Here is a 27,419-nt window from a genome sequence, read left to right on the forward strand (position 1 = left end):
AGAGTGTGAGCAGGGGAGGGGCAGAGAGAGAGGGAGACACAGAATCCGAAGCAGGCTCCAAGCTCTGAGCTCTTAGCACAGAGCCTGTGAGATCATGACGGGAGCCGAAGCTGGATGCTCAACTGACTGAGCCACCCAGGTGTCCGTAGCTCTTAGTTTTTTTTAATGTTTTATTTATTTTTGAGAGAGAGGGAGAGAGAGAGAGAGAGCGAGAGCAAGCAGGACAGGGGCAGAGAGAGGGGGACAGAGGATCTAAATTGGGCTCTGCGCTGACAGCAGCGACCCCAATGTAGGGCTTGAACTCGCAAACTGCGAAATAATGACATGAGCCAAAGTCAGACACTCAACCAACTGAGCCACCAAGGTGCCCCTGATTTTAGCCATTTAAGTAGACACGAAAGAGTATCTCCCATGGTTCTGATTTGTATCTCTAATGATTAACAGTAGCAATAGTGTCTTTTCATATACTTAATCAGGCATTTGTAGATCTTCTTGGGAGAAATGGCTATTTAAATCCTTTGCCCATTCTTAAAATGAGTTATCTTTTCATTGGTGGGTTGTAAGAGTTCTTTATATATTGTGTCACTACCTGTTTCAGTAAATAAAATTTTATTTGAACATAGCCACATTCATTCATTTAGGTATTGTCTGCAAAGCCTAAACTGTTTACAATGTTATCCTTTACAGAAAAAGCTTGTCAACCTCTGATTTAAAAATAAGTTATTGGGAAAGAATTAAAGAAATATACTGAAAAACAAAAACAAAAACAAAAACAAATGGACAGTCCTGAAACAAATTCAATTGTTGACATAGGTGGCATTTCAAACCAGTGGTGGGGGTAGGGGGGACATGGACTAATTAGTTGGTAGTGTAACAATGATTTCCTAACCACTGAAAAGAAGAAAGCTAGAATCCTATGTTATACCAACCACAAAAACTTTTTTAAAATCCAAAAACGAAACTATAAAAAATGAGAATAAAACAGAGAACACTGTTAGAATGTTGGAGCAGGAAATAACTTTTCTCTGACATAAAAATTAAACACTTTACTAGTATAAAAGGTACATAAATAAGGTTGTAAGAAAATAGTTGCATCATATATAACAGACAAATGAATAAGATATAAGGAGTTCCTATAAATCATTTTTTAAAATTGGTAATGGATACAAATGGGCAATTTGTAAAGGAAAAACGGTCAATGCTCAAACTTCAAAGTAATTGGAGAAATGCAAATTAAAACAATGGGATATCAGTTTTTCACCCACACTACAGACACAATGATATAAAACCAGATAATGTTAAACGTTGGCAAGATGCATAAAAAGTACTATTGAAACACAGTCAAAGCTAAATATGGTTTCTCATTTTTCCAGCACCCAATTCCTATTCTAGATATCTGTACTAGAGATATTTAATAAGAGATATACAAGAGACATTACAAAAAATGTTGGTTGTGCTAATGCTTGTGATAACAACAAACCATAAACAATTTCAATATCCATCAAAAGGAGCTTGACCAAATAAACTACAGTTCATATGACAAAAGATTGTGCTGCTATTAAATAATGAAGAACATTTCCATGTATTTACTTGGAAAGATCTCCAAATACACTTTGTTAAGGGAAATGAAAGTCAGCTCTTAGAATGGAATTTACCACTGTGATAATTATAATGAAATGTTATTTTAATAATTCACTGTAAAAAGTTGCAATGTTGGTATTTAGCAATGATATGCATTCAAGGTATCTGAAAAACTCTTAGAAGAAATGTTTGTAGAACTATACCACTTAAGAGTTTTTTAAAACTGCATATGCACATATATGTATATAATGCACAGCAAAGATGGCTAAAAGGGTACACACCAAACTCTTGAGAGTAAACTCTGGGTAGGGAAATAAAATCTGGATGAGGGTATTGGACACTTTTATATTTTGCTTCTACTTGCATAATTTTATATTTATGAATATGTAGTTAAGTGTTAGTTGTATGGTGAAGAATAGAAAATAAAACCTATTAGACTCACATGTAATTTAAGTAGATATATTGTGGCTGATTTTTTGAGTGTGTGCTTGTCCTTAGAAAATATGGAAATTTGTCTTTTAAAGTCCTAGAAAATATTTTAAGGTTTACAAAAGATCCCCAAGAGCAATGATATACTACATGTCTTCAATTCTAAGACATTGATTTTAAGATACATCATCAATTTAATAATAGCTTTTCAGGAGAAAAAAAAGACACAATCACACTGAATGTATAAAATGATTGTTAAGATGCATTTCAATTTCACAAATGTTTTTAGATAAAATGACAATTATAATATGCATCACATTTTGCAGAAAGTATGGAAGTCAAAGCTTAATTTTCTCCTTTTGATGAATAAATACATGCTTGCAAATTGTTGAAAATCAAAGCCATATGCCTCTGGCAGGAATATTTACAGAGGAAAAAACAACCAAGGGAAAATCCACTATCCACTAAAAATCTCTGTGTGAGTAAAGCATATTCCTCCTGAGTGTTGCAAGATCTCACCTTATTTGGAAATGGAAATTTGCTTGGTTCCACTTTGCCAGGTGCTTGAACAGCAGAAAGTGGTGGGAGCCAGGTCATCTCCTAAAGAGAGGGAAAAAACACAGCTTTGTAATACAGAGATTATTTAAAGTCAGTAGCATATAAAACAGCTATATGAGCCTGCCTTAATACATGGAAGGGACAGGAATGAACAAGAGATGAATAAAGAATGAAAGGGATTTTTTAAAAAAGGATGTGAGACCCACTTTCATGATTTCTTTTCCTAATTTTACCAATTCTTGGTTCCATGGCTATCCCCATGCTCCCTTTATATCTTAAAAAGATCTGCAAGGCTGTCCTATTTTTTACTTCATTTAAGCTCCCGAGTAAAGGGACAACCCAGTAGTAAAAGCTCTATGGAAAATGCTGTACAAAGGGGGCTGCTTCTCTTGGACTTGATCCCACAAAATTTCACAGGGTGTTTCTGAAGGAATGTACAAAGTACTTCTGACTTTAGGGTCATTATTAGAGGACTTTTTTATTTTGTTCAAAACTAATATTAGTATGAGTTTTCAATAAGCCCCACAAATCACTTTGGTCTTCATAAAAATTTCCTTCATGGAGAAGTAAAAAAACGTATCACATGTATGAAATAGAGAGAGAAGTAAGTATCTTGCCATTTTTATAACAGTGTTAAGAATACAACTTCAGCTCAATGCACAGTCCTCTGTGGTATGTGTTTTGACACACACGTACACTGCACTGTGTGAGAGAGAACGGTTGTTTATTCACTTATAGTTTTCTCCTCCAGTTCCACCTCCTGGAAGGGATGTGCAGTCACTAAGTGATTGTACAATTAAATTCAATCAATTTCTGATCACCAGGAAACTTACTCGGTGTTTACAAGTAGGGTTTTAACCCGTTTTTTTTTTCCTTCCACCTTCAAACCCAAGCAAGCATAGAAACAGTAGTTGATCTGTTTTAAGCAAAGTGAGAAATTCTTTTTAGTTGAAGACATTTTCTCACCTCGCTTGGGAAAAAGGGATTCTGTCAGGTTTTTCAAGTCAAAGACATTCTTAAGGATGGTCTTGTGCGTTTTGTTTTGTTTTGTTTTGTTTTGGTAACTCTCCTCCTTCAATACCTTAGATAGTGCAGACCCACACTGGGAGCAGACAGAGTCAAACCCACCCGGGGAAGTATTTATTGACCTTATTAACATCTCTCACCCACCCTAACACCTGTTCTGTAGGTGGGTTAAGCTCATATGCATTTGAGATGTCCCTTCTCCATTGTGCTGTTACCAAGGTGTTTCCAGTGGAAAGCAAAGGAAGATCCAGTGACCCTCTATGTCCTTCTCTCCTCTTAACTCTGCTCCCCAAGTCTTGGCCAATTCTATCCTGTATCTATCCATGTTGTCTCTTTTGAGGTAGTTATGCAGGAATGCTGAGTTAGTGTCAAGGAACAGAGTGGGTGCTCAGTATATTTTTGGATGAAGGCCAAATTGGGACAGTATCTCTTCAATATCTCTACCATACTAATCACAACTTCACTACTTTTAACCTGAATTACTTTAATAGCTTCTTCACTGGTTCTTTCTTTTGCTGTTATTAATCCTTCTGCTACACTCCTGCCAACTTAATTCTTCTAGACTACAGATCCAGATGAAAAGCTTCACTCCTCCAAAATTTTCACATCCCACTATATACATAACAATATGATGACAACCATGGCCCAATGACTCCTGTTGTGCTTTACAGTTTTCACAGTATTTCCACACAAGATTTTAAATTTACACTCAACCTTTAATTATTACTAATTATTATTACATCCATATTGCTCAAAGAGATTAACTGATTTGCCCAAGTTCACTCAATTCATAAATGCCACCGCTGAAATTTGCACATATATCTCCTACCTCCAGCCCACTATTTGTCTTTCACTTCACTGCATTTGCTCTTAAAGACCTCATCCTAGTATTCAAGACCTTCTACAACAAAGTCTGTTTTCCGCCTTGTGCCTTTTTATTAATCTACACGCACAGTACGTATAAGAAAAACTACACCTCTGTTTTCATTGACACTATACTTTTGTGTGTGAATGTCCTGCCCTCATATGCACTTTGGATTTCTATCCATCCACTAAGGCTCATCTTAAACATCATCTATGTCTTGAGGCCTTTGCTGATTCCCCTTCCATTCCAAGATGATAAGACGGTTCCCTTCTCATGCTCCTCCAAAAGTATTTGTTTTTCTCTCTCGTAGTACCTGTTAGATTATTTTTTGTCTTACAGTTTTATGAGTACATACCTCAATCTGCACACAACCATTTCTTCCTCTTTCCCCTCCCATTCCTTCCTCCAAAGAAGAACAGAAATCATACTTAGGAATCTCAATAATATGTTTCAATAATATTCAGATCTATTAAACATAATCCTTTAAAGAAGGACTGAAAATTTCTTCAGAGAGGGATACTGCCAACATGTCTTTGTGTAGACTGAAGCACATTATAAATACTAAACACTCAAAATTAACTCACTGAATTGAACTGAACACCCATATTTCAATGCAAAACTGCTCACTAACTTTATTTTAATTCTAACGATTTCTATGTAATTTTTCAACCTAATGAGTTCTGCTAAATATATGAAGGAATGATAAATGGGTTGCTTAAAACATTTAAATCTTTAGAATTTCCAAAAAAAACATAAGAATTCTTTACACAAACTATTTAAATATATACTTTAAAAATCAATGTGCGATGATTTTTTAAAAGATTGATCATTTATTATGTAAAAATTCTCCATTAGGGTTGGATGGGAAAATTAAGAACAAATAGATTATTCCTATTTCCTCTTCTGTCACACTAGCTCAGTGAGCTTAGGTAAGTGACATCTTGAGTAAATTGTAGTGATTTTAAAATCACAGACTTAGGAATCAATCAAATCTCAGCTTGTAGTATTTTAGAACCAGAGGAAATAGAGATGTTAACAATCTCATGGTTTAATCATGAAGACTAAATGAGATAATACATATAAGGAGCATAGCATGTTCCTTTATGTTTAATCACTCTATAAAAGACAGTACTGATTAACATCAAACTGAGTTTCAGAATTCTGGGTCTCTAAACTGAGAAACAGAATTTCTCTCTGAGCTTTAGATATTGGGATACTGAGATGAGAGAATACATGGGAAAGTGTTTTGATAAAAGAATGAAGTATTATGCAAATGTAACCTGCAATTAAGCTAGCAATTATTAACACAAACTATAGAGTACTAAAACAGAAACTTATTTAAAGCAATTACCATGATTCCTAAGAAAGAATCATAATAATGATTCTTTACACTGTCCCTAAGTTTTCTCATGGGAACAGAGCCTTGACATAATAATAATGAGATTTGTTTTCTTTTTTTTTAAGCGTTTAATTTATACCTGTTTCTAGTAGTTTAAAATGTAAACAAAGGTATAATTTTTGATAACTTCTAAAATTTCAATTAGTTTGTCTCACAAAATATTCTTCACAGGAAAAGATTCCTACCCATTGCAAGGTCATCAATCCCATGCCACTGTGCCCATTGTCCCCCACCCCCACTCATGCTCTTGACTTCCTCTCCTCAACCATCCCATCATCACAGTGGCTATCCTGTAGCCACTTCCTGGATCACAGAAGTAATGTAAGGCCAATTACTCCAGAGTTTAGGTAGTTGCTTTCTGAAATTCTAATGTCCCTTGCCACTTCTTTGTCTGCCTTCCTTCCTTTTTGATTTTCTTGCCACTTAGGAATGAGGTCACACCCTATTCCTCAAACTGAGAGGGCCTCAGTTTTGAGCTCAGGTTCCTTAGCCAACTGGTAGGATTAAGAATAAGACATATCTGTCTTAACACAGCCTCACTAGTCCCATCTCTCCAAGCAGATGTCTAGTTACCCAAAGGATGTATTTCAGGGTGTCTTCTTATTTCTTATATAGGCTTAAAATGCCAAGTCTCTTTATAGTAAATACACTCACTTTTCTGCTAAATGAAGTAACAGATGGTTCAATGATAACAGTATAGAATACTGCATTTCATTAACTGTCCAACTTTTTTTTTCTATCCTCCTTATACTGGTTTTCTGAAGGCCATGGGGCATACAGGCCAGTGTCCATTTTCACATCTATTTTACTGTAAGATTGACCTTGAGTCCCAAGAGTCCAGAGCTTAAAGGTGAGCAGACTTTCATGTACTCATTTTGCACAACCCTCTCCCTCCATGCAGCTCCCCACTTACTCTGGTGTCACCTTCATCAGCCTGTCCTAGGACAAATGGTCAGAGGCTTAGGGCATCCATTCATTAAGCAGTGTAGCTCTTTGTTATTCAAGGCAGTTGAATTTTAGCCTGAAATCTTAGTGTTCAAAATATACAGTATAAAGATCCGTAAAGTATAGTTAGTTTGCAAACAGAGGAAACCAGAAAATTTTTGAACAACATTTAAATTTCCCTATTAAAATCAGCAAATAGAGAAATACTTTCCCTGGTCTCTCTCCTTGCCTACTGTCTCCCCACTACAATCTATCCTGATCACTGTCACCCAAGTGTTTTATTTAAAATAGTTACTATGCTACACTTGCTCAAAAGCTTCCAGTGACTCTGGTCCAAGCATTCAAGATGCTCTGTCATATGGTGCCATCAAGAAACACTGCAGTGTTACTGCTTGTTACTTTTCTGTACGGTCCTCCCCACAAGCCAGATGGGTTTACTTCTTGTCCTGCCCTAGGTTTTCCTATCCTGACATTTTTTTGCTTTTCCTTTCATGTTTTTCCAACTTCACTTATCTCTTCATTCTTTCTCATCCCTCGTCTCTTTATGAAGGTCACTGACCAGCGTGATCCTTAGCGAGAGCCACACCCTCCACCTCTCCATTACTGTGATCTGTGTCCCCTACTTAACATTTCCATGCTACCTGGGGCTGTGACTTTACCTTTCATGTGTTACCACTATCAGATTATGAATTTATAACCCTTGTTAGATTAGAGTAAAACCTCGGTTTGTGGGCATAATTCATTCCAAAAACATGCTTGTAATCCAAATCACTTGTACATCAAAGCGAAATTCAAGAACCGGTGGCTCAGTTGTGACCATGTGATGTTTGGCATCACATACACATATTGCAAGACATCGCTCATTTATCAAGTTAAAATTTACTAGAAATGTTCACTCATCTTGCGGAACACTCCCAGAACACGTTACTCACAGTCCAAGGTCTTACCGTATAACCTGTTTGAGGGAAGGGATTATGTCTTTTAAACTCTCTTATAGCTCTCTGGAGGCCTAGCACAATGGATAAAGTAATAGGAATTCATTTAATTTCCCTAGGATTCTCTTTTCTCTCCTTCTAGAATGATAACACCAATAAGCTATACTTGTTCTACGAAACACATATGATGGTTGCCAGGATTGAGAGCGACTGAATATCTTCTTTCTCTTTCAGCAATGTTTCAACATCTGCTGCCAACTCAGAGGTCTGCTAAAACGGGGTGTCTACCTCCACAGGCCTGGCAGATGACCATAGCTAACTCCAGCATTCTTTGTGCTTAGAAACTCACTCTTCTCAAAATAAAACACTGGTTTAATTCCATCACTTGGGAACAAAAATACAAACTGCCAAAGTCGACTTTTATGTATGGCGGTGGCTGCTGCAGATCAGAGCACTATTTTGTTTTCAGTTTCACACAAATTATTTGTGTTATGACACTCTTATCAGATAAGTGCTTCCAACAACAGAAAAGTGTAATAAAAATTACATATCCTTTAAATGCGGGTAGCTAACAAGAGTACTGTATCTGGTGAAGGGAAACACTCTGGAAGGCCCATACCTGGGATTCAGAGCAGCAGCTCTTGAGTAAGAAAAACTGGGGGAAGCACACAAATCCTTCCCTAATGGGGCTAGAGAGTATATTCTAATTGTCAATCCATCCCTGGACTTTAAATAGACTTCAAGGTCAAACTCAAAGGCTGGGCAGATTTTGGCTCTGAACAAGCAGGCTAAAGTTTTACCCTAAATCAACAAAAATTCAAGAACATCCTCATTTTGTTACTATAGTAAAAGACCTATAGTATGAAAAATAATAGTGAATATAATGTATTCATGTCCATTAACAATAACAACAATCATTATCTTGACGGAAACACTACTCATGGAAACCTTTTAGAAAAATAGTAGCTGCTGAAAAAGGAAAGTACTTTCTTCTATTTTTTTTACAGTACAGCCTAGGCTGCTAAAATTATAACTAAGCAAATAACCAATAAAAACGTATAATTGTAGCATTACCAAAAATCATAGTGAAATCTTGTTTCTTCATATTGAAAACCCAGGAATAGGGGCGCCTGGGTGGCGCAGTCGGTTAAGCGTCCGACTTCAGCCAGGTCACGATCTCGCGGTCCGTGAGTTCGAGCCCCGCATCGGGCTCTGGGCTGATGGCTCAGAGCCTGGAGCCTGTTTCAGATTCTGTGTCTCCCTCTCTCTCTGCCCCTCCCCCGTTCATGCTCTGTCTCTCTCTGTCCCAAAAATAAATAAACGTTGAAAAAAAAAAAAAAAAAGAAAACCCAGGAATATGTCCAATTTGGACTAAAACTGGCCTGAGAAGGGGATTCCCAGGAGCTGTATTTTCTGGTCTTATACATGTCTCCTGGAGAGAAGAATCTCAGATTTGGAACACCAACTAATCTAAGCCAGAGCCTTTTAAGGTAAGGCTATCCTCTTGTTCTCAATGAGGTTAATCATCAATGGATAAAATGGAGGACGCACCACGTAGGTCAAGATTAATGGCATCAACTTGAGAAGCAGTTTTCAATTCAGCTTTCACAGATTGAGAAAGACAAGAACACCTGTGTTAGAAAACAGTATGACCCCCATGGGCCTATGCGGGGAAGGCAAGCACTGGGGACTGAAAAATACAAAAGACTTCAACCTGGAAATTTCAAGGGTGTCTTAGGTGGGTGCATCACACTTGCTCCTTGGGCCATCAGATTTTCAGTTCTCTGATACCACACTGTGTCTGGCCTTTCATTATTTCCTTCACATGTAAAGAGTGTGATTTCTCGTAAGGAAATCCATCCTGTGCACTAGAGACCCACGTCTCAGCTCCCTGACTTCAGCAACCCTGTAAACTCTGGACTCTCCAATAAGGATTAGAGGATAGCTTGAGGATAAGAGCACTGACTGAAGTCAAAATACAGCTGCCATTCCAAAAATTTATTTCATGCTAGATCCCTTCATTTTAGACTTTTCTGAAGATTTCTTGTTCTAGATGCAGTTTTGTTGTTTTCCAGTTTCTTTGGGGGCAGGAAGATGGATGTAACTTGTTTTATTGTCTTGTCCCTCTGTGTTAAGAGCCTTGTTTTATCTATTTCCCTGGGACTTTCTGGAAAAATAAGAACCATACAATTCCATAATTCATTTTTAGATTCACCTGGCTTTCAACATTCATTTTTTCCCCCGGGCTTAAAAATATTATAATTTCTATTCTTTAATTGTGGGTTGTCTCTAGAACTAAACATTGTGTTAAAATGTTAAAAGTAGTAAAATCACTTTGGGTTCTTGGAATTTAAAGAGGGTTTTGATGTTGAGTGTACAGCTGTAGGAACTTAACGACTCTTGTTAAACCCAGGTGACAACTTCACCCCAGAGTTCCTGCTGCAACACACAGACACCTGCTAGTTTCCTGCACTCTTAAAAACCTTGTGCTCCTGTTGAGAAGCATTAATTAGTGTAATTTTAAAAGATGCTTTCACAAAAAAAATAAAGCATTTGGCGGGGCAGTAGGAGGATTTCCCACATTCTGAATATGGGATTGGTATTTTCCTGTACCATTTCTTTTTTGAAAAAATTTTTAATGTTTATTTATTTTTGAGAGAGAGACAGACAGAGTGAGAGTGGGTGAGGGGCAGATAAAGAGGGAGACACAGAATCCGAAACAGGCTCCAGGCTCTGAACTGTCAGCATAGAGCCCAATGTGGGGCTTGAAACCACAAACTGTGAAGTCATGACCTGAGCTGAAGTTGGGACATTCAAACGACTGAGCCACCCAGGCACCCCTTTCCTGTATCATTTCTAAGAATAAGTCATATTAAGTCTAGGTTTATGAGAAATGAACCAAATTCCTAACCAGCTCATAAGAAAGGTCATGTTATTAATGGTGCCACTGTCACCTTACTTCTGCTCTACATAACACCTTTTTTGTGACAGCACAAACAACCAGAAATTAGCCCTCCTACTAGATGTATAGACTAATTAATCCTAGAACTAGCTGTGGTTTGCAATAATCAAACTGCTCTTTCATACGTATCTAAGGTAAAGAAGGTATTACTTGGGACAGAGAGGAAGACTGTGGAGGCCAGGAGGGGGAAGAGGGTGATAATTACATTCTTGGCCATGTTTTCCTCTTACTTATGTTCCTGAACCCCCTTCCACAGACAGATAATAATAAAAGTGCATTCGCCAAAACCCATCTCTCAATTATAGAGAAGTGGAATGGCAGAACAGGTTTGGAGTCAGCATCTGAGAAACCACGTGTCATCTTGTCCCTGCCGTGAACCAGCAGAATGACCTTGGGCAAGTTTGCTTTTCTGATTATTGATGTCCTCATCTGTAAATTGGTGTTAATAACCCTATCTTGTAGGATTACTAAAAGGGTTAGTGACAAACAAACAGAGTGCATAGTGTCTGGCAAAAAGTAGGTGCTCCAAAGAAGGTGATTATGGCTGTATCACTACCTTTATAATTAGCGTTGGCAGCTTTTGGCTTAGACTTTGTGAAGAGATGGGGATGGCTATAGGAGAAGGCATTTATGAGTTTGTTTTTTAATCTATTTCACTCTGTTAATTATTTAATATTTAACTGGTTAATTATTCATAGTCAAATAGAAGGCATAATGAAAGTGTGCTTATTAAACAATAATTTGCTTCCCTCACTCCCTTTGCTACTAAAGCACCATGTGCATAAAGAGGGGGGTGCTGTCTCATTGTCTGGTATTTTTCTGAAATGGGACAATTAGTAATAAGTGGAATGCATTCTCTTTCCAGAATTGGGTTTGGGGTTCTTAAGAGATTAGAGGCTTTGTTTTTATGCCTATAGACTACTACTGCAAGTACTGACCTGAGAGCTCTTCTAAAATGATCTGAAGGAGGCAATGGGGAAACATGAATATAGAGACAGAAAGCTACTGGATCATGGTGGTAGGAGTTGACATCAAGGCAGGGCACAGAGCAAGGCAGGCAGGCAGGGTAAGAAGAGAACCAGAGAGCCACTGGGGCTAAGATAAAAGTCCCTGGTACAGTAGGATGTCTGGTTCCCCAGAGGGAAGGCAAGTCTCAGCAGCTGTGCTGCCCTTAGCCCAACCTTGCTGATGGTGCACGCCTTTCTCCCTTTCAAGTCCTTTCCCAGCTAAGTTCCCTTCGAACATGCAGGTTTCTGTCTATTAACTTCACCCAAGTATTTCTTCTCAGTTTGAGGGGTAATTTAGAAATCACTGAGTGGCATCGCCCTAGCTAGCAGGGATATTTCCTCATCTTATGGATGGATGTAAAAGGCAGGATGACTTTAAAAAATACAGGAAATGTCTACTGAAGTATTCCAGATATAGACAGCCAAATCGGGAGGAAGAAGGAAAGCTGATTAGTTTTGGAGAGACCATCCTTTTTTTTTTTCTTTTTAAACCATGAGGTTAATATATCCTGAAAAAGGGGAGGCAAAAGATTAAAATACTTTCCACCAGAAGTTCATAGGTCTGCGAGAAAAGAGAAGTTAGGGCCAAAATAAAAACAGAATGATAACTACTTTTCTTAGAAGAAAAGGCAACAAAAAAGACTGAGTTAGTATAGCCTGTAAAGAGCTTATCCCTTGGGAAAAGATATTCTGTGAGAACAAAGAAATGAAGATAAAAGACGAAGGCACCAAATTAATGATGTCTAAGGAAGATAAGATCCTGAACTCAGATGCTGTGTCTTGAAAGGGGGAAAGAAAAGACCTTAAGGAAATTAGGAAGCAAAGATGATCTTGCAGATGTCTCCATGGGGAGAAAGTGAGAAGGAAGGTTCAGAATACACAAAAGCAAATGGACAATCTACAAATTTGAGACAGATGTTTCTATTCCTTGATCCTTGCTGACAACACCAGACATAGTTTCCTGTCTTGAGAAGAGGTCTACAATCATGCTGAATAGTTTATGACTAGTTAGACCAATCAATTCAGTTTCTACTAGTGCATCCAGATGTACATTCAACTGAACTCATTTCTAACCATCCACTATGTACCAGGTGCAACACTATGTTCTGGGGATGCAACACAGAATACAACGCATGTGGAATTGTGAGCACCAGTGGGGCAACAAGCAACAAACAGTGAACACTGTAAACACAATACATCCATATTCCTCGTGGCTGCTATGTTTTTATTTCTTCTGGTTTTCTCATGGAGCCACCCCAGCCACCAACGTCTATCCTGGCCATAATGGATGCTGGTTGAGGTATCATAGTTCTCATGGTTGTTGCATTGGTCTAATGTGTCTAATTAGTTTGGCAAAAAAGAAGAATAAGTTGCTGTGTCAGACATCCAAGGGGCTACCTTGTGGAAAAAACATTACATGTGGCTCATGGAGACACCCAACATAATTAGAGGCAACTTGTTAAAGCTCTCAGGAAGAGTTTGGTTTCTATAAACTTTCTAACAATTTCTGACAATATTCCACAGGTGCTTTGTGCTAAGTACTGTTTTAGGTGCTGGAGACACAGCTGCAAATATGATCCCCATCCTCACAGATGCTACGTTCTGGAAAAAATGAGATAGACAGTAAACATGTACATAACTTTATATAGTATTATATAACATAACACAATGCAGTTTAAGTTAGTATAATATAATATAATGTAATATAATATATAATATAATATAATATAATATAATATAATATAATATAATAACCATTAAAACTACTCAGTGGTAAACTAGCCATTTCTTAAAATGGTGACCTGCATATCTTGGAAGCATTTGAGATCATCACAGCGAGAGGTCTCTGGGAGTCCCAAGTTTGGAGTACCTACTTTCTTCTGATTAGATGGGGCCGCGTTGGGGGGACTTGAGGCAATCCCTGCCCTCTCTGTTTGTATCTATTCCTGACTCAGTGAAGTTCTTAACTGCACATGTAATCTCTGTTAGGCTAGGACACATGATTTCAATTTAATTTTTAATTTAATTGAAAAATTATCTTCACTGCATCTTTCTGTTTACATAAATAATATATGCTTCTTGTTAAAAGTTAAACATTGTAAAAATATAAAATGCAGGAAAGTGAAAGCCACTCAGGATCCTAACAATTATGGAGAATGCTCAGAGTGAACAGTTTCAAGCACTGGGTACTTATCCAATTTTTTATATACTTATACTAATATGGGGATTATCCATATATTTTTAATGAGGTCATACTGTTCGGTGACTTAATCATTTTCATCTTTAATTTCTTCTTTGCCAATACAACTGATAAATGTATCTTCTTTTGAAAGGCTACACAGGCAATCCACTGCCTGGAAGTACTATAGTTTATTTAATCTGACTGGAAGTATGATAGTTTATTTAATCAAGTGATGGAGAGTTGGTTTGTTGCCTTTTTTCGTGACTATAAACCATACTTTGGAAAAAAATCCTTGTACATCGATCTTTTCATGGCTCTATATTACTTCCAGAGTATAAATTCCTTGTATAGAATTTCTAGGTCAAATGGCATAAATATTTCAAATGCTAATATATTGTCAAATTGTTCTCTCAAAATGGTCTATTAATTTACATATCCTGTAACAGTATATGAAAGCCCTTTTCATATGAAAAGTATATGAAAGTTTCTAAAGACTTTTATTAATACTCTTCTTAAAAATCCTATTTGCAGTGGCTACTGGACCAAGATGGTGGCATAGGAGGCTACTGAATTTCCCTCCTCTCATGGACACACTGAATATACACCTACACATGGAGTAATCTCCTCTGAGAGAAATCCAGGAACTACATGACTGAATTCTACATGTCAGGTGACAGAGAAAATGTCCACATTGAAACAGGTAGAAAAGGCTGAGACTCATGCCATAAATACCATCCCTGGCACAGCATATAACTGGGAGGAAACCCCTAAGTCCCAGCTTCTCTCTGAAGAGCAAAGGGTATGGGTCACATAGCTAGCACCCCAAATTTGAAGGCTTCCATTTGAGGGATGGGCCCCCAAATCACCTAGCTCCAAAAGCCAGCAAGGCTCACATTCATGAGTCCCACAGGATTACAAAAAACACAGAAGCAGTCATTAAGGGATATAGGAGCGTTTGTGGCTATACACCTGGGCAAAGTGCAGAGGTAGCAGGCAAAGATTCCCATCTCCCAGTTTCTCCCTGGATGGAATAAGAGTGCATGTGTTCCAGAGGGGCTGGCTTCTGATCAATGTGCATCTAAGTGCTAACTACAATCCTCCCCTTTGGGACACTGAAAAGTCTTGGCATACTCTCAACTACTGGGAGCCACCACAGAGCCAAAATGGCAGCTTGGACAATCACAAATGTTTGAGAGGTAACCAGGAGCTCAAACTGGGTGGGTTGACTGGACTCAACTATACAAAACCAGTCTTTCAAGCCAGGGAGAGGTGGCTATTTTATCTAATATGCAGAAACAAACAGAACATCCCAGAAAGGAAGAAATTGGGAACTGTGTTCCAAACAAAAAAAGATAAATCTCCAGAAACCAATCCTAATGAAACAGAGATAAGTGATTTATCCAATTGAAGGTTCAGAGTAATATTTTTTTTTTAATTTTTTTTTCGACGTTTATTTATTTTTGGGACAGAGAGAGACAGAGCATGAACGGGCGAGGGGCAGAGAGAGAGGGAGACACAGAATCGGAAACAGGCTCTAGGCTCTGAGACAGAACATCTCAGAAAGGAAGAAATTGGGAACTGTGTTCCAAACAAAAAAAGATAAATCTCCAGAAACCAATCCTAATGAAACAGAGATAAGTGATTTATCCAATTGAAGGTTCAGAGTAATATTTTTTTTTTAATTTTTTTTTTCGACGTTTATTTATTTTTGGGACAGAGAGAGACAGAGCATGAACGGGCGAGGGGCAGAGAGAGAGGGAGACACAGAATCGGAAACAGGCTCTAGGCTCTGAGACAGAACATCTCAGAAAGGAAGAAATTGGGAACTGTGTTCCAAACAAAAAAAGATAAATCTCCAGAAACCAATCCTAATGAAACAGAGATAAGTGATTTATCCAATTGAAGGTTCAGAGTAATATTTTTTTTTAATTTTTTTCGACGTTTATTTATTTTTGGGACAGAGAGAGACAGAGCATGAACGGGCGAGGGGCAGAGAGAGAGGGAGACACAGAATCGGAAACAGGCTCCAGGCTCTGAGCCATCAGCCCAGAGCCTGACGTGGGGCTCGAACTCACGGACCGTGAGATCGTGACCTGGCTGAAGTCGGAAGCTTAACCGACTGCGCCACCCAGGCGCCCCCAGAGTAATATTTATAAAGATGCTCACTGAGGTCAGGAAATCAATTTATAAACAAAGTGAGAATTTCAACAAAGATGTAGAAAATATTAAAAGGTATGAAAAAATCACAAAGCTGATGAATGTAATAAATGAGTTGGAAAATTTAATAGAGGGATTGAACAGCACACTAAATCAAGAGGAAGGAAAAAAAAATCAGTGAACCTGATAACAGGGCAGTGGAATTCATCCAATAAGAGGTACAAAAAGAAAACAAAAAGAATAAAAAAGAGTGAGCTAGCTTAAGGGACTTATAGGACACCATTACATGTACCAATATACATTATGGGGATCCCAGAAAGAGAAAAGAGAAAAATGGGCTGAAATTTACTCAGATAAATAATGGCTGAAAACTTCTCTAAGTTGAAAAAGGAAACAAACACCCAGATCCAGGAATCCCAGAAAGTGCCAAAGAAGATGAAGTTCCAAAGAAGAAGAAGTTTCCAAAGAAACTCATGCTGACACATATTATAATTAAACTGTCAAAAGCTAAAGACAAAGAGAGAATCTTAAAAGCAGCAAGAAAGAAGCAACTTGTTACATACGAGGGAAATACCACAATATTATCAACAGATTTTTCAGGAGAAACCTTGCAGGCCTGAAGGCAGTGGGGTGATACATTCAAAATGCTGTCACAGAAAAAAACCCTGCCACCTGAGGATACTCTACTTGAAAAAATCCTTCCATCATCACTAGACCAGCCTTTTAAGAAATGTTAAAGGGAGTTCTTCAATCTGAAGGGATGCTAATTAGTAACATAAAAATACAAGAGAGAATAAAACTCACTGGTTAAGGTAAATATGTAGTTAAATACAGAATACTCTAATCTTATAGTGGTAGTATATAATTACCTATAACTGTAGTATAAGGCTAAAAGCCAAAAGTATTAAAAATAACTACAACAATTTGTTAATAAATGCACAATATAAGAAGATGTAAACTGTGAAACAGAATAAAAGACCTGATACAAAAAAATTCCTAGAAGAGAACACAGGGAGTAAGTTCCTTGACATTGATCTCTCAGTTTTGACACAAAAAGCAAAGGCAATAAATGCAAAAATAAACAAGCAGGACTCCATGAAACTAAAAGCTTCTACACAGCAAAGGAAACATCAACAAAATGAAAAGAAAACTTGTGGCGTAGGAGATTTGCAAACCACATATCTGATAAATATCCAAAATGTATAAGGAACTCATACAACCCAAAAGCAAAAAAAAACAAAAAACAAAAAACAAGTAACCCAAAGATCTGAACAGACATTTCCCAAGAAGACATACAGATGTACAACAGGTATATGAAAAGGAGCTCAGAATCACTAATGATCAGAGAAATGCACATCAAAACCACAATGAACTATCACCTCGCATCTGTTAGGATGTCTGTTATAAAAAAGATATGAGATGAAAAATGCTGGCAAGGATGTGGAGAAGATTAAGCCCTTGTACACTGTTGCTGGGAATGTAAAGTGGTACAGCTACTATGGAAAACAGTATGGAAGTTCCTCAAGAAATTAAAGTAGAACTACTACATGATTTAATAGGCTCACATTTGGGTATTATATCTAAAGGAGATAATCATTATCTCAAAGACGTATTTGTATTCCCACGTTCATTGCAGCATTATTCATAATAGCCAAAGAACGGAAACAACCTAAGTGCCCACTGATGGATGAATGGAAAAAGAAACTGTGGTATGTATATACAATGGAATATTATTCAGCTTTACAAAAGAGAAAATCTTGCCTTTTGTGATAACATGGATGGACCTTGAGGAAATTATTCCAAGTAAAATATACTAAACAGAGAAAGACAAATACTGTCCAGCATCACTACAGGTGGAATCTAAAGAAAGTTGAATTCATAGAAACAGAGAATAGAATGGTGGTTGCCTGAGGTTGGGGTTTGGGAAAAATAGGGAGAGGTTGGTAAAAGAGTACAAACTTTCACTTAGAGGAGAAATAAAGCCTGAGACCCAAATGTATAGTTGTTAATCATGTAATGTAAATACTGTATTGTATAAATGAAATTTGCTGAAAACTTAAAAAAAAGGTGAGATGACAGAAGTGTTAATTAACTTCATGGTGGAAATATTTTCACAAGGTATATGTATATCTCATCATCATGATGGACTCTTTAAATATATTATAATTTTATTTATCATTTATACCTCAACATTTTTTTACCTCATCACCTTTATTTATTTATTTATTTATTTATTTATTTATTTATTTATTTATTGTTTATTGATTTATTTTTGAGAGAAAGAGAGAGAGAGCGCGTAGAGGAAGGGCAAAGGGAGAGGGAGAGAGGCTTGATCTCAGGACCATGAGATCATGACCTGAGTCAAAATCAAGAGTTGGATGCCTAACCAAATAAGACACACAGGGGCCCCACTGCCAATTTTATAGGAAAAAAAAAATGCTTGAACTGTTGCTTTGATTGCATCTCTAATTATTAGTGTAGCATATTTATTAGGCATCTTCTTTTCCTATTCCTGAAATACCTTTTTATATCTTTGCCCGTTTTGACATCAGAGTATTTAGAAATTAGCTCTGTTTATCTGTCAGGTTGTCACATAAATACATTTTTGAATCTATGGAAAGAATTCCTGAAGTAAAAATGGACAAGAAAACTTGGAAGGAAAAGCAACTCTTTAGAAGAAAAGGTGAACAATACAAATTTTATCTTTGAAAAATATTTAATATAATTACCAATATGTGACAATTTTATTATATAGCAGCAAACGTGTCTAAATATTGAAACCTGATCACAAAAAATATTTATTGTAATAAAAGCCTAAATAGAACAGGACAGTATTATTCCAATTGAACCAAAAGATGTTTGAGTGAGTATATACATGTAAGGGAGTGAGTCAGCAGGTGGGTGTGTTTGTATGTTTGTGTGTGATTGTTGGCTATACAATGGGTATGAGGGACCTTACCAGGGTGATGAAATCTGAAACTATATAAGGGTGATGGTTGCACACTCTAAATTTACTATGAATCACTGAATTGTACACTGGAAATGGGTTAGTTTTTTGATATATAAACTATGCCTCAATAAAGTCATTTAAAAGGGAGAGCTAGGCAGTGCTCAATTATGCCCTGCAGATTAGAGTAGAATAGTGGTACTGATAAGGTAAGGACCCTTTTGACTTAGGGAAGGAGCCACAGAGGAGTAGCAGGTTTTTGGTGGAGGGTCAGAACCCACATAAACGTGTCCCTGATGGTAGTGGGAGTAAGGAAGCTAGCTTGATGAGGGGAGCGTGGAGGGTGGTGCTGGGTGGTAGTGAGTGCCCTGGCAGGGACCGAGATGAACCTGGAATGGGTAACATGCACTCAGATAATGGAAGCGTATAATGGAACAACTCAGCCAGTGAAGAGATCTAAGCCTGGGTGTAACGACAAGAGTGGTTCTCACAAGAAAGAAGGTTGGCACAAGTGGGATGCATCAAGAAATTGCTAGAAATGCAAAATTCCAACTAAACATTTAAAAAATGTTACCTTGTTTAAAGCATATTTATATTTAAAAAAAATTTTTTTTTCAACGTTTATTTATTTTTGGGACAGAGAGAGACAGAGCATGAACGGGGGAGGGGCAGAGAGAGAGGGAGACACAGAATCAGAAACAGGCTCCAGGCTCTGAGCCGTCAGCCCAGAGCCCGACGCGGGGCTCGAACTCACGGACCGCGAGATCGTGACCTGGCTGAAGTCGGACGCTTAACCGACTGCGCCACCCAGGCGCCCCTAAAGCATATTTATATTTTAAAACTTAATGCTTCAGAGTTCCTAGAGACAAAGAGAACAAAAGCACTGGGCTGAGAATGAGGAGAGACTGAGGCTGGTCCCAGAGCCATAGGGAACCATGGAACCAGGAGGGTGGGGGATGAGGGCACCTGGCTCAGAGAAGTTATCTACCCAAGGCCACCAAGTCATTCTGTGGCTCACCTAGAATATGAAACAAAGGCTTCTGCATCTTTGCATTTGCCTTCAGTTTGTAACTGGGGTTTGGTGAGAAGTAGATAAGATACCATATTTCATATTATTTCATAAATAGTATGATGTAGAACAAGTAGCATCAGCAGTAGTTAAGTGTAAGTGTAATCTATACACTATTCTAGCATTATTGGTTCTCTTAGCATTTCTTACTCAACCCTGGTCTTCAACCCTTCTTTCCCTACCTTTCCTCTCACCAAAAATAAACAAGAAGTGGGACAAAAGAGAAAAAAGGGAAGGGAAAGAAAAAAGCAGAGATCAGAATTAGGTGAAGTGGGCAGGTGAAGGCAAGTATACTAGGAATACTTGCTCTGTCCTTGACCAGGATGTGTGCTTGACTTACCTGGGCCTTTGGTTTCTCATCTGTGAATATTGTAAGGAAAAATGCAATAATCAAAGACCTACCAAAGGAACTCTTAGACTTTTAGATGGAGCCTACCCAACTCCACCTCAAGAGCAACTGTGTATACACATAGCAAGATTCTTGCTGAAGTTTACACAGAAATTACCTGGCTACGTTCAGCTCTTCTGAGTGACAGAAATGGAAAGTAATTACTCTGGAAACCTGGTCTCAATACACAGCCAAGGTCTTAATGTTCTCAGATTCTCTGGAATTTGCCTCTTCCCTTTTCTTGTTATTTCTTTTGTATCTCTTCAGGATGACATGGTGACAATTTTTAAAAACAATTTGTTTTGATCAGCATCAAGTCATCTGGTTAAGCCAAGCACCATTTTTACTTCAGAGTTAAACAATCACGCTCTAATTCTTAAATTGCTTCCCCACCCTGGGGAAGTTCATGTCCAAGTCTCTGACATGTAATTCTAAAACCATCTATCATGAAATATATTTGAGCGCAAGGAAGTTAGGGCAACTGCAGCTAGGGGAAAGGTCATTAATCCTGATGCCAGATTAATCTTCCCTAAACACCTTTTCTATCATGCCACCTGTCTCCTTAAGAGTCTGCTTAATTGAGAGGGCCCCTGATTGCCCATTAGACTAGGTCCCACTTCTCAATCTTGTCTCAGGCCCTGCCTGACTTTGACATGTCCAGCATGCTTCTTCCAGGAGCCGTCATTTAGGCAAGTCAGGTTCTCCGTGCTGCTCATAGTAAGGGGGCTCTGTGCATCTCACCTTGTAGGGCTTTGCTCAAATGTTGCCCATCTGCCTTCACTTCCCTGTCCACATCCTACCCTTCCATCACATATCAGTTCACAGCCCATACTGTTCAGGAAACGTCTGCTTCCGTCTTCTTTTTCCCAACCTTTCCCTCCTCTGAATGTCTATAACACTAACAATTTATAGCACATAATCTGCCACTGAATGAGATTACAGGTAAGCCTTCGGAGGGCAGAGACCCCCTCTTTCGTTCACTGCTACATCTCCAGGACCTACCCTAACACAGTGTCCATAGAAGGTACTTGCTAAACAACTCCTGAATGAATGAGTGATTACTTAGCATATGAGATGTGAGGAGGTAATGATTGTTAAACTACCATGCTATAACATACACTCATAATTTTTTGCTGTCAAGCAGGTAAGTCTTTTCTTCCAATAGTGCTGGGACAGCTCAAAATATTTCTGAAATTTCTCTTTGGGAACTGTTCTACATCATGGTCCTTTGAATTCCTGGGGGAGGAGTGTGTCGGGGGGGAATCTCAGTGTATAGAGTGGATATGAATTCAGAGAGAGTGAAAAGTCACTTAGAATCAAACCTCAATAAACTGCCCAATCAAGCTAAGGAGAGCTATTTTGGATCAAAACCCAAGTAAGGATGCTGGTTCCTCCCTGTTCATCTTCCTTGCTCTCAAGGAGAAAGTAGTTCTAGGAATGCTTGAGAGATGACATCATGAGAATGAGTGTTTAACTTCTCAACATGACTTTTTGAATGAATTAAAAATATCCCACATATGAATATTTCCTTTAAAGATGAACCTAGCAGGGCACCTGGGTGGCTCAGTCGGTTGGGCATCCGACTTCAGTTCAGGTCATGATCTCATGGTTTGTGGGTTCAAGTCCCGTGTGGGGCTCTGTGCTGGGAGAGCCTGCTTTGGATTCTGTCTCTCTCTCTCTGCCTCTCCCCACTCATGCTCTGTATCTCTATCCTTCAGATATAAAAATTAAAAACATTAAAAAAAAAGATGAACGTAGCAACTAAGCACATAGTAGGAACTAAATCAACACCCACTAATCTAATCTTATTAACGGCTGTAGTTTGGTTCTGTGCAAATATGAACTTGAAAACAAATTTGATGCTTTAAAAATACCAAGTTTCTACAGTAGAACTTTAAAATGACGCAACAGTAGGAAACACAAGAAAATGCATGGCTACCTCTGGAGAGGAAGGAAAGTGTGGGGAACTTTTAAATTACAATTCTCAGGGGGGTTTCAAATTACACTAAGAAGAAAAGGAATGTACTAGATGTTTCTGGAGTTCTTTATAATTGTATCTTTTTGGCTCCTAACAAAGAACCAGCAGTAGAGTCAGGATTATTTTGGACAAATTTCAAGAAATTAAAACAAAGGTTAAAAAAAAGAAGAAGAAGAATAGAGGTCAGTCTGTTTACCTAGTATGGACAGATGGTTGTATTTATGTAGTTAGACTAGTAATGCAGAAAGACTTCCAAAGTTCCATGAGGCACATTTGCCAAGAGAATGCCTCAGGTTGGCAGAAGGTAGAAACACTGTATTGGGTAAATATTTAGCAACATTGATGAATTTTTAACACTAATATCTCATTTGCAGTGGAATATGCTTTATGGTCTGAAATCTCTTTCCCCATTCTGTTTTATAAGTGATGATAAAAATCAAAACATAATCACCTGTCGAGGATGAATCCTGCACCTGTGAAACAATATTTCAAGCAAACCAGCTTCCTAATTACAATGGAGAGGGAACTGGCACAAGGAAGCACACTTTTCCCACCATTCCTGCAGTGGGCTGCAGGCTGTCAGATGAAGGGCTGGTTCAACCACGAAAAACTGCTAAAATCATCTTTTATTATTCCTGTCTGCACAACAAATAGCTTTGTCTGGGGCTCAATGATAGGCTCCAGCCAAAATGAGAGGGCTCAGCTCTGAGGAATCTAATAGCAGCCCTAACTAAGGTAGAGACCAGAACACCAGGAGTGTCATGATCATGTTCTACAGAATTCAGTGGCGAGTTGGCTAGTGGAGGGCACTAGTCTGACCGTGTTAAGGGGCATAGTAAAAAGAAACATGAACTCTGCTGTAAGGGGGTTTACAGTGCAGGGGAAGTACAGTACAGTACAGTACGAACTCTGCTGTAAGGGGGTTTACAGTGCAGGGGAAATACAGTACAGTAAGGGGGAAGGTGGAAATCTACAAACACATGCAGACATTAGTAATACAGTCCCTTGGGCATGTGTGGCAAACTCCAAATGTAGGATGGGCAGTGATGCTTGGAGCTGAGCAAGGCAGCAGTGTTCAGTGTGAGCTGGCACGTTCAGGACTCCGTAAAGGAGGTGAAGTAAGCCAGTAACAGAAGTTGAGACCTAGGTAATCCCAGGAATAAGTTGGTAGGGTATTTGAGCTGGGGCAAGGGGATGAGTGGAAGTCACCTGGGCTTGAGTAGAGAGCTGAGGAGAGTAATGAGAACGGTCTCCGCAGGGCTTCGAATGCCAGAGTGTGCCATGGAGGGTGGGTTGGCAGTGGTAGGTTATGAGGGTTTGAACGTGGAGGGTCAGACATGCCAGGTGCTGTTTTGGGCAAAGCAACTTGGTGATTGTGTGCCAGACAGTCTGGATGGGGGACAGTGGGAAAGAAGGCAGCCTTCTGGGGAAAAAGAAACTTTTTAAAAACAGTTGAGAAATGTAATTACAATAGACTAGGAAGGAGAAGGTGACAAAGAAAAAATCCGGTGTTTTAGCAGCACAGCAAGGAACTGCTTTTAGAGGACACAAAGTCTGCAGGGCCAACTTCTCATCTTACAGCACGTTTCTTCAAGGGCAGTTTTAAGAGCATACTATATCCAGGCTTGGATGATGACTGTGAGGGGGCAACCATGCCCCACCCCAACTCCTAGATCCCTGCTCAGTCCGACCCAGCCCTGCCCTAGGTGCTGCCAGGGCACAACAAGTTCCCCTTTGCTCTTCCATGTTCTCCTGTTATTACTGCAGACAGGAGTGAGCCTGGTCAATTTGTATTTGAATTAAACAAACAAGAAGGTATACCAACCAGCCTGATTTATTCAACTGCATTAGAGGCTTAATATGGTTTTTGCCTGGGTTCTGGCCATACAGAAGGAATATAAAACACAGTCCTTCCCCTAAGAAGACTTGCATTTAGAATCTGGAGGCCCAGTGGACACACATCAGTTATTGAGTGTCACAAAATGGCATGTAATTCATGGCAATCTTATGTATTTTAGATCATAGGGGCTATAAGACGTTAGAGACGTTTAACATCTATGACCAGATAATTTTAAAAGGCATAAAGAGCCCCAAAATGAGCAGAGCAGCCTTGCTTAAAGAACTCTTGCTCTTCCCTTATTGAGAATAAGACTTTAAAACAGAGGAAGTGTTGGGCTCTGAGGAAGAGGGAAAGTATCTGAATTGATGTATAAAGAGTACAAGGAATGACCAATGCAATCACTGAGTCACCTTTAACTGCAATTTTCATCACAGCTAAAATCACAATTCAAGGGACAGATGAACAAGTTCAGCTCCCTGGGCTACCACTGAGCAGAGCATGAGCATCTAATATATTTTCAAAGGCGCCATGTACTGAATGCTCACTGCGTGCCAAGAACCACACCAAGCACTTCCTCTACATTTATTTCATGCAATCTCAAAGCAACTGTGAGGTAAGCACTATGTTAAAGATGAGGAAAATGAAGATTTGAGAGGTTAAAGAACTTGCCCAGGGTTACAAAACCAGGAAGTAAAGGAGCAACGCCTCCACCTGTCTCTAAGCCACCCTGTTTCTGTGCCTACCTCTCCAGTGGGGGTGGGACTGTGCCTACTGAAACAGCTCCCACTGCCCTCAAGCAGGGGATCGCTGCGGTTCCACAGTGTATGCTTCCAGAAGGGACACAGGCCCCATTTTGTCACTCATTCTCTGAAACATGGAAAATTTGACTTTTCAGGAGAAATCTACTTTCCACTATTACAATTTTGTAAGCCTAGCTAGCTGCAGGGATCTTGGTACTTTCAGATATACACCATTGGTTAAAAGGGGTGTGTGTAATGGTAAGGGGGAGTCTGGGCAGAAAGTCAGCTTTGGCCTAAAGCAAGGGGTCTATGATTTTCTGACACAATCAGGGTTTCAAGTAAGTTGTAGCTTTGGTGCCTCTGTTTCTACACTAACATTTATTGAGACCTCATGCATGTGAGGTCCATACTCAGTTCCTACACAAGTCACACGTCCTCCCATTTACCTGCTTTCTTCCCGAATGTCTTAGGAAAGTGCTCCAGGAGTCCTTAGTTCTTTCTGCACAGAGAAAGCCTTCCATTCCTCCAAAAGCATTGTCTTGGGTCTACCTGACTTCAGGTCTGACATCCGAGGTTTCTCTCTATGGGCCTTAAACCAGCTGACAACAGACAGTGGTTGATGCAACTCTGAGGGCTGACTGTCAATGCAGTGAGCCCCCCGACAGGGGGTGTCCACAGATTGACCATGCTGGGCCCTGGGCCTGAATGCTGAGTCATGGGGGAGTGGTTTGCCTGCTTTTCCTCAAGGAGGGAAGGCACTGGCACTGGATACTTGTGCTTTTGCTTTGCCATGGTTGGGATAAGCATTCCTACTGTCTAGCCTTGTAAGCTTCTCTATTTTTTTTTAAAAGCTTATTTATTTATTTTGAGAGAGAAAGAGCAGGGAAGAGGCAGAGAGAGAAGGAGAGAGAGAATTCCAAGCAGGGTTTGCACTGCCAGTGCAAAGACTGATGTGGGGCTCGAACCTACGAACTGTGAGATCATGACCTGAGGCAAAATCAAGAGTCAGATGCTTAACCAACTGAGTCACCTAGGTGTCCCTTATAAGCTTCTCTATTAAAGTACAAGGTTCCTCATTCATAACTCTCTTAAATTACCTTAGATAAGGATTTCTAGCTTGACACCTCCAGCATCTGGCAGGGTTTCTGCTCTGTTCCTTTCTTTTCTGCAGCCATGAAAGTGCCCTGAAGAGCTGGTCTCTATCAGACAAACTCCCTGCAGGCATGGCCTTCATGCACAAAGACAAGTCAGCCTTCAACAGAGACACACCTGCAGATGGAGACCTGCCCGATCTGGCCCTAGGTGCACAGGCGCAGCCTGCACAGCATTACCAAAGCAGGGCCAGGGTTCCTTTAGGACTAAACCAAAAATCTGGAAAAATTAGTTCCAGCACTGCCCGTGCAAATGGGCAGCCTACATGTCCATGTGACCCAGCCCCTGCAGGTGTGACTGTGTAAGAAAGATAGGTGTCAATTGGTTTGTTCGACAGCTAAGAGCCAAAGGCAGAGCAGTGTCTGAAGTACCACTGCCAGAGTGATCACTGGGCTCGCCTCATGTCCTCCGTTGGGCTTTCCTGTGTCCCCGCTGCCTGGACACACTCTTCCTTCCTCTCCATCTAGTGTGCTCCTTCTCTTCCTCCTCAGCTCTCACCTCCTACAGGTCCATGGCTTTTTCCTGCATCTTACACAGTATGTGGCTTTAAGTATGTATCTATCAAGAGTGTTTTGTGAAAACATCTTTGTGTGTGTCACACACACACACACACACACACACACACACACACACACACACTTAGAAAAGCCATCTCCATTTCAGCGGTTTCTCCTCAAACATTTCAGTACAAGAATTTACATTGTCAATGTGTATATTTTAGGATTTCTTGGCAAGGAAATGCCTAAAAATTTTTGTTTTTTTAATTAAACTCAGTACTTCCTTTAAATGAACATATTACTTTAATCATCAGGAAAAAATGACATTTCAAACAGTATAGCCCCTCCTAAGGGACCATCTTGAATTTAGTGATGACAAAGGAGGCACTGAGGAAAATTCTCCCTGGACTCTGACTGATGAAATGGTGGAATGAATTAGGGACTCTACTGGTAGCTGACTTCACATGTTCAGCAATGATGGTGTTAAGGATCTTAAGTCATTTCCAATTCTGGTTGCTACAGAAAAACATGTTGATTCATGACTCCCAGAACTTGGAATTTAAGTAGGCTTTGGGGGAAAGAAAAAGATGATAACGAATCTCTAAGACATAATTGACCACATATGGTTAGGGCAATAGGCACTTATTGCAAAACTTAACTGTATTTCCTATGCAAAAGCTCTTTTTGTTATTTTTTTGTCTCAACTGTCTACCTTCATGATCAAAAGAAGGAAAATAGTAGGAAAGAAAAGGTGTTTTTGGT

The 27,419-nt window shown here is 39.2% G+C and overlaps 1 protein-coding gene across 5 annotated transcripts in view; it reads right to left on the bottom strand.

Annotated features, from left to right (window-relative positions):
* The window catches only part of AFF3 (ALF transcription elongation factor 3), a 578,761-nt gene that overhangs the window by 202,093 nt on the left and 349,249 nt on the right, over positions 1-27,419 (bottom strand). For all 5 annotated transcript variants that reach the window (XM_086701326.1, XM_086701328.1, XM_086701330.1 and 2 more), the window contains one exon: positions 2,530-2,610. In XM_086701326.1, coding sequence (XP_086557452.1) covers positions 2,530-2,610 — 81 coding nt within the window. The remainder of the gene's footprint in view (positions 1-2,529; positions 2,611-27,419) is intronic.

Source organism: Puma concolor, chromosome A3, assembly GCF_028749965.1.
Source record: "Puma concolor isolate L17-30 chromosome A3, mPumCon1.1.hap2, whole genome shotgun sequence".
In the NCBI taxonomy this organism is placed as follows: Eukaryota; Metazoa; Chordata; class Mammalia; order Carnivora; family Felidae; genus Puma; species Puma concolor.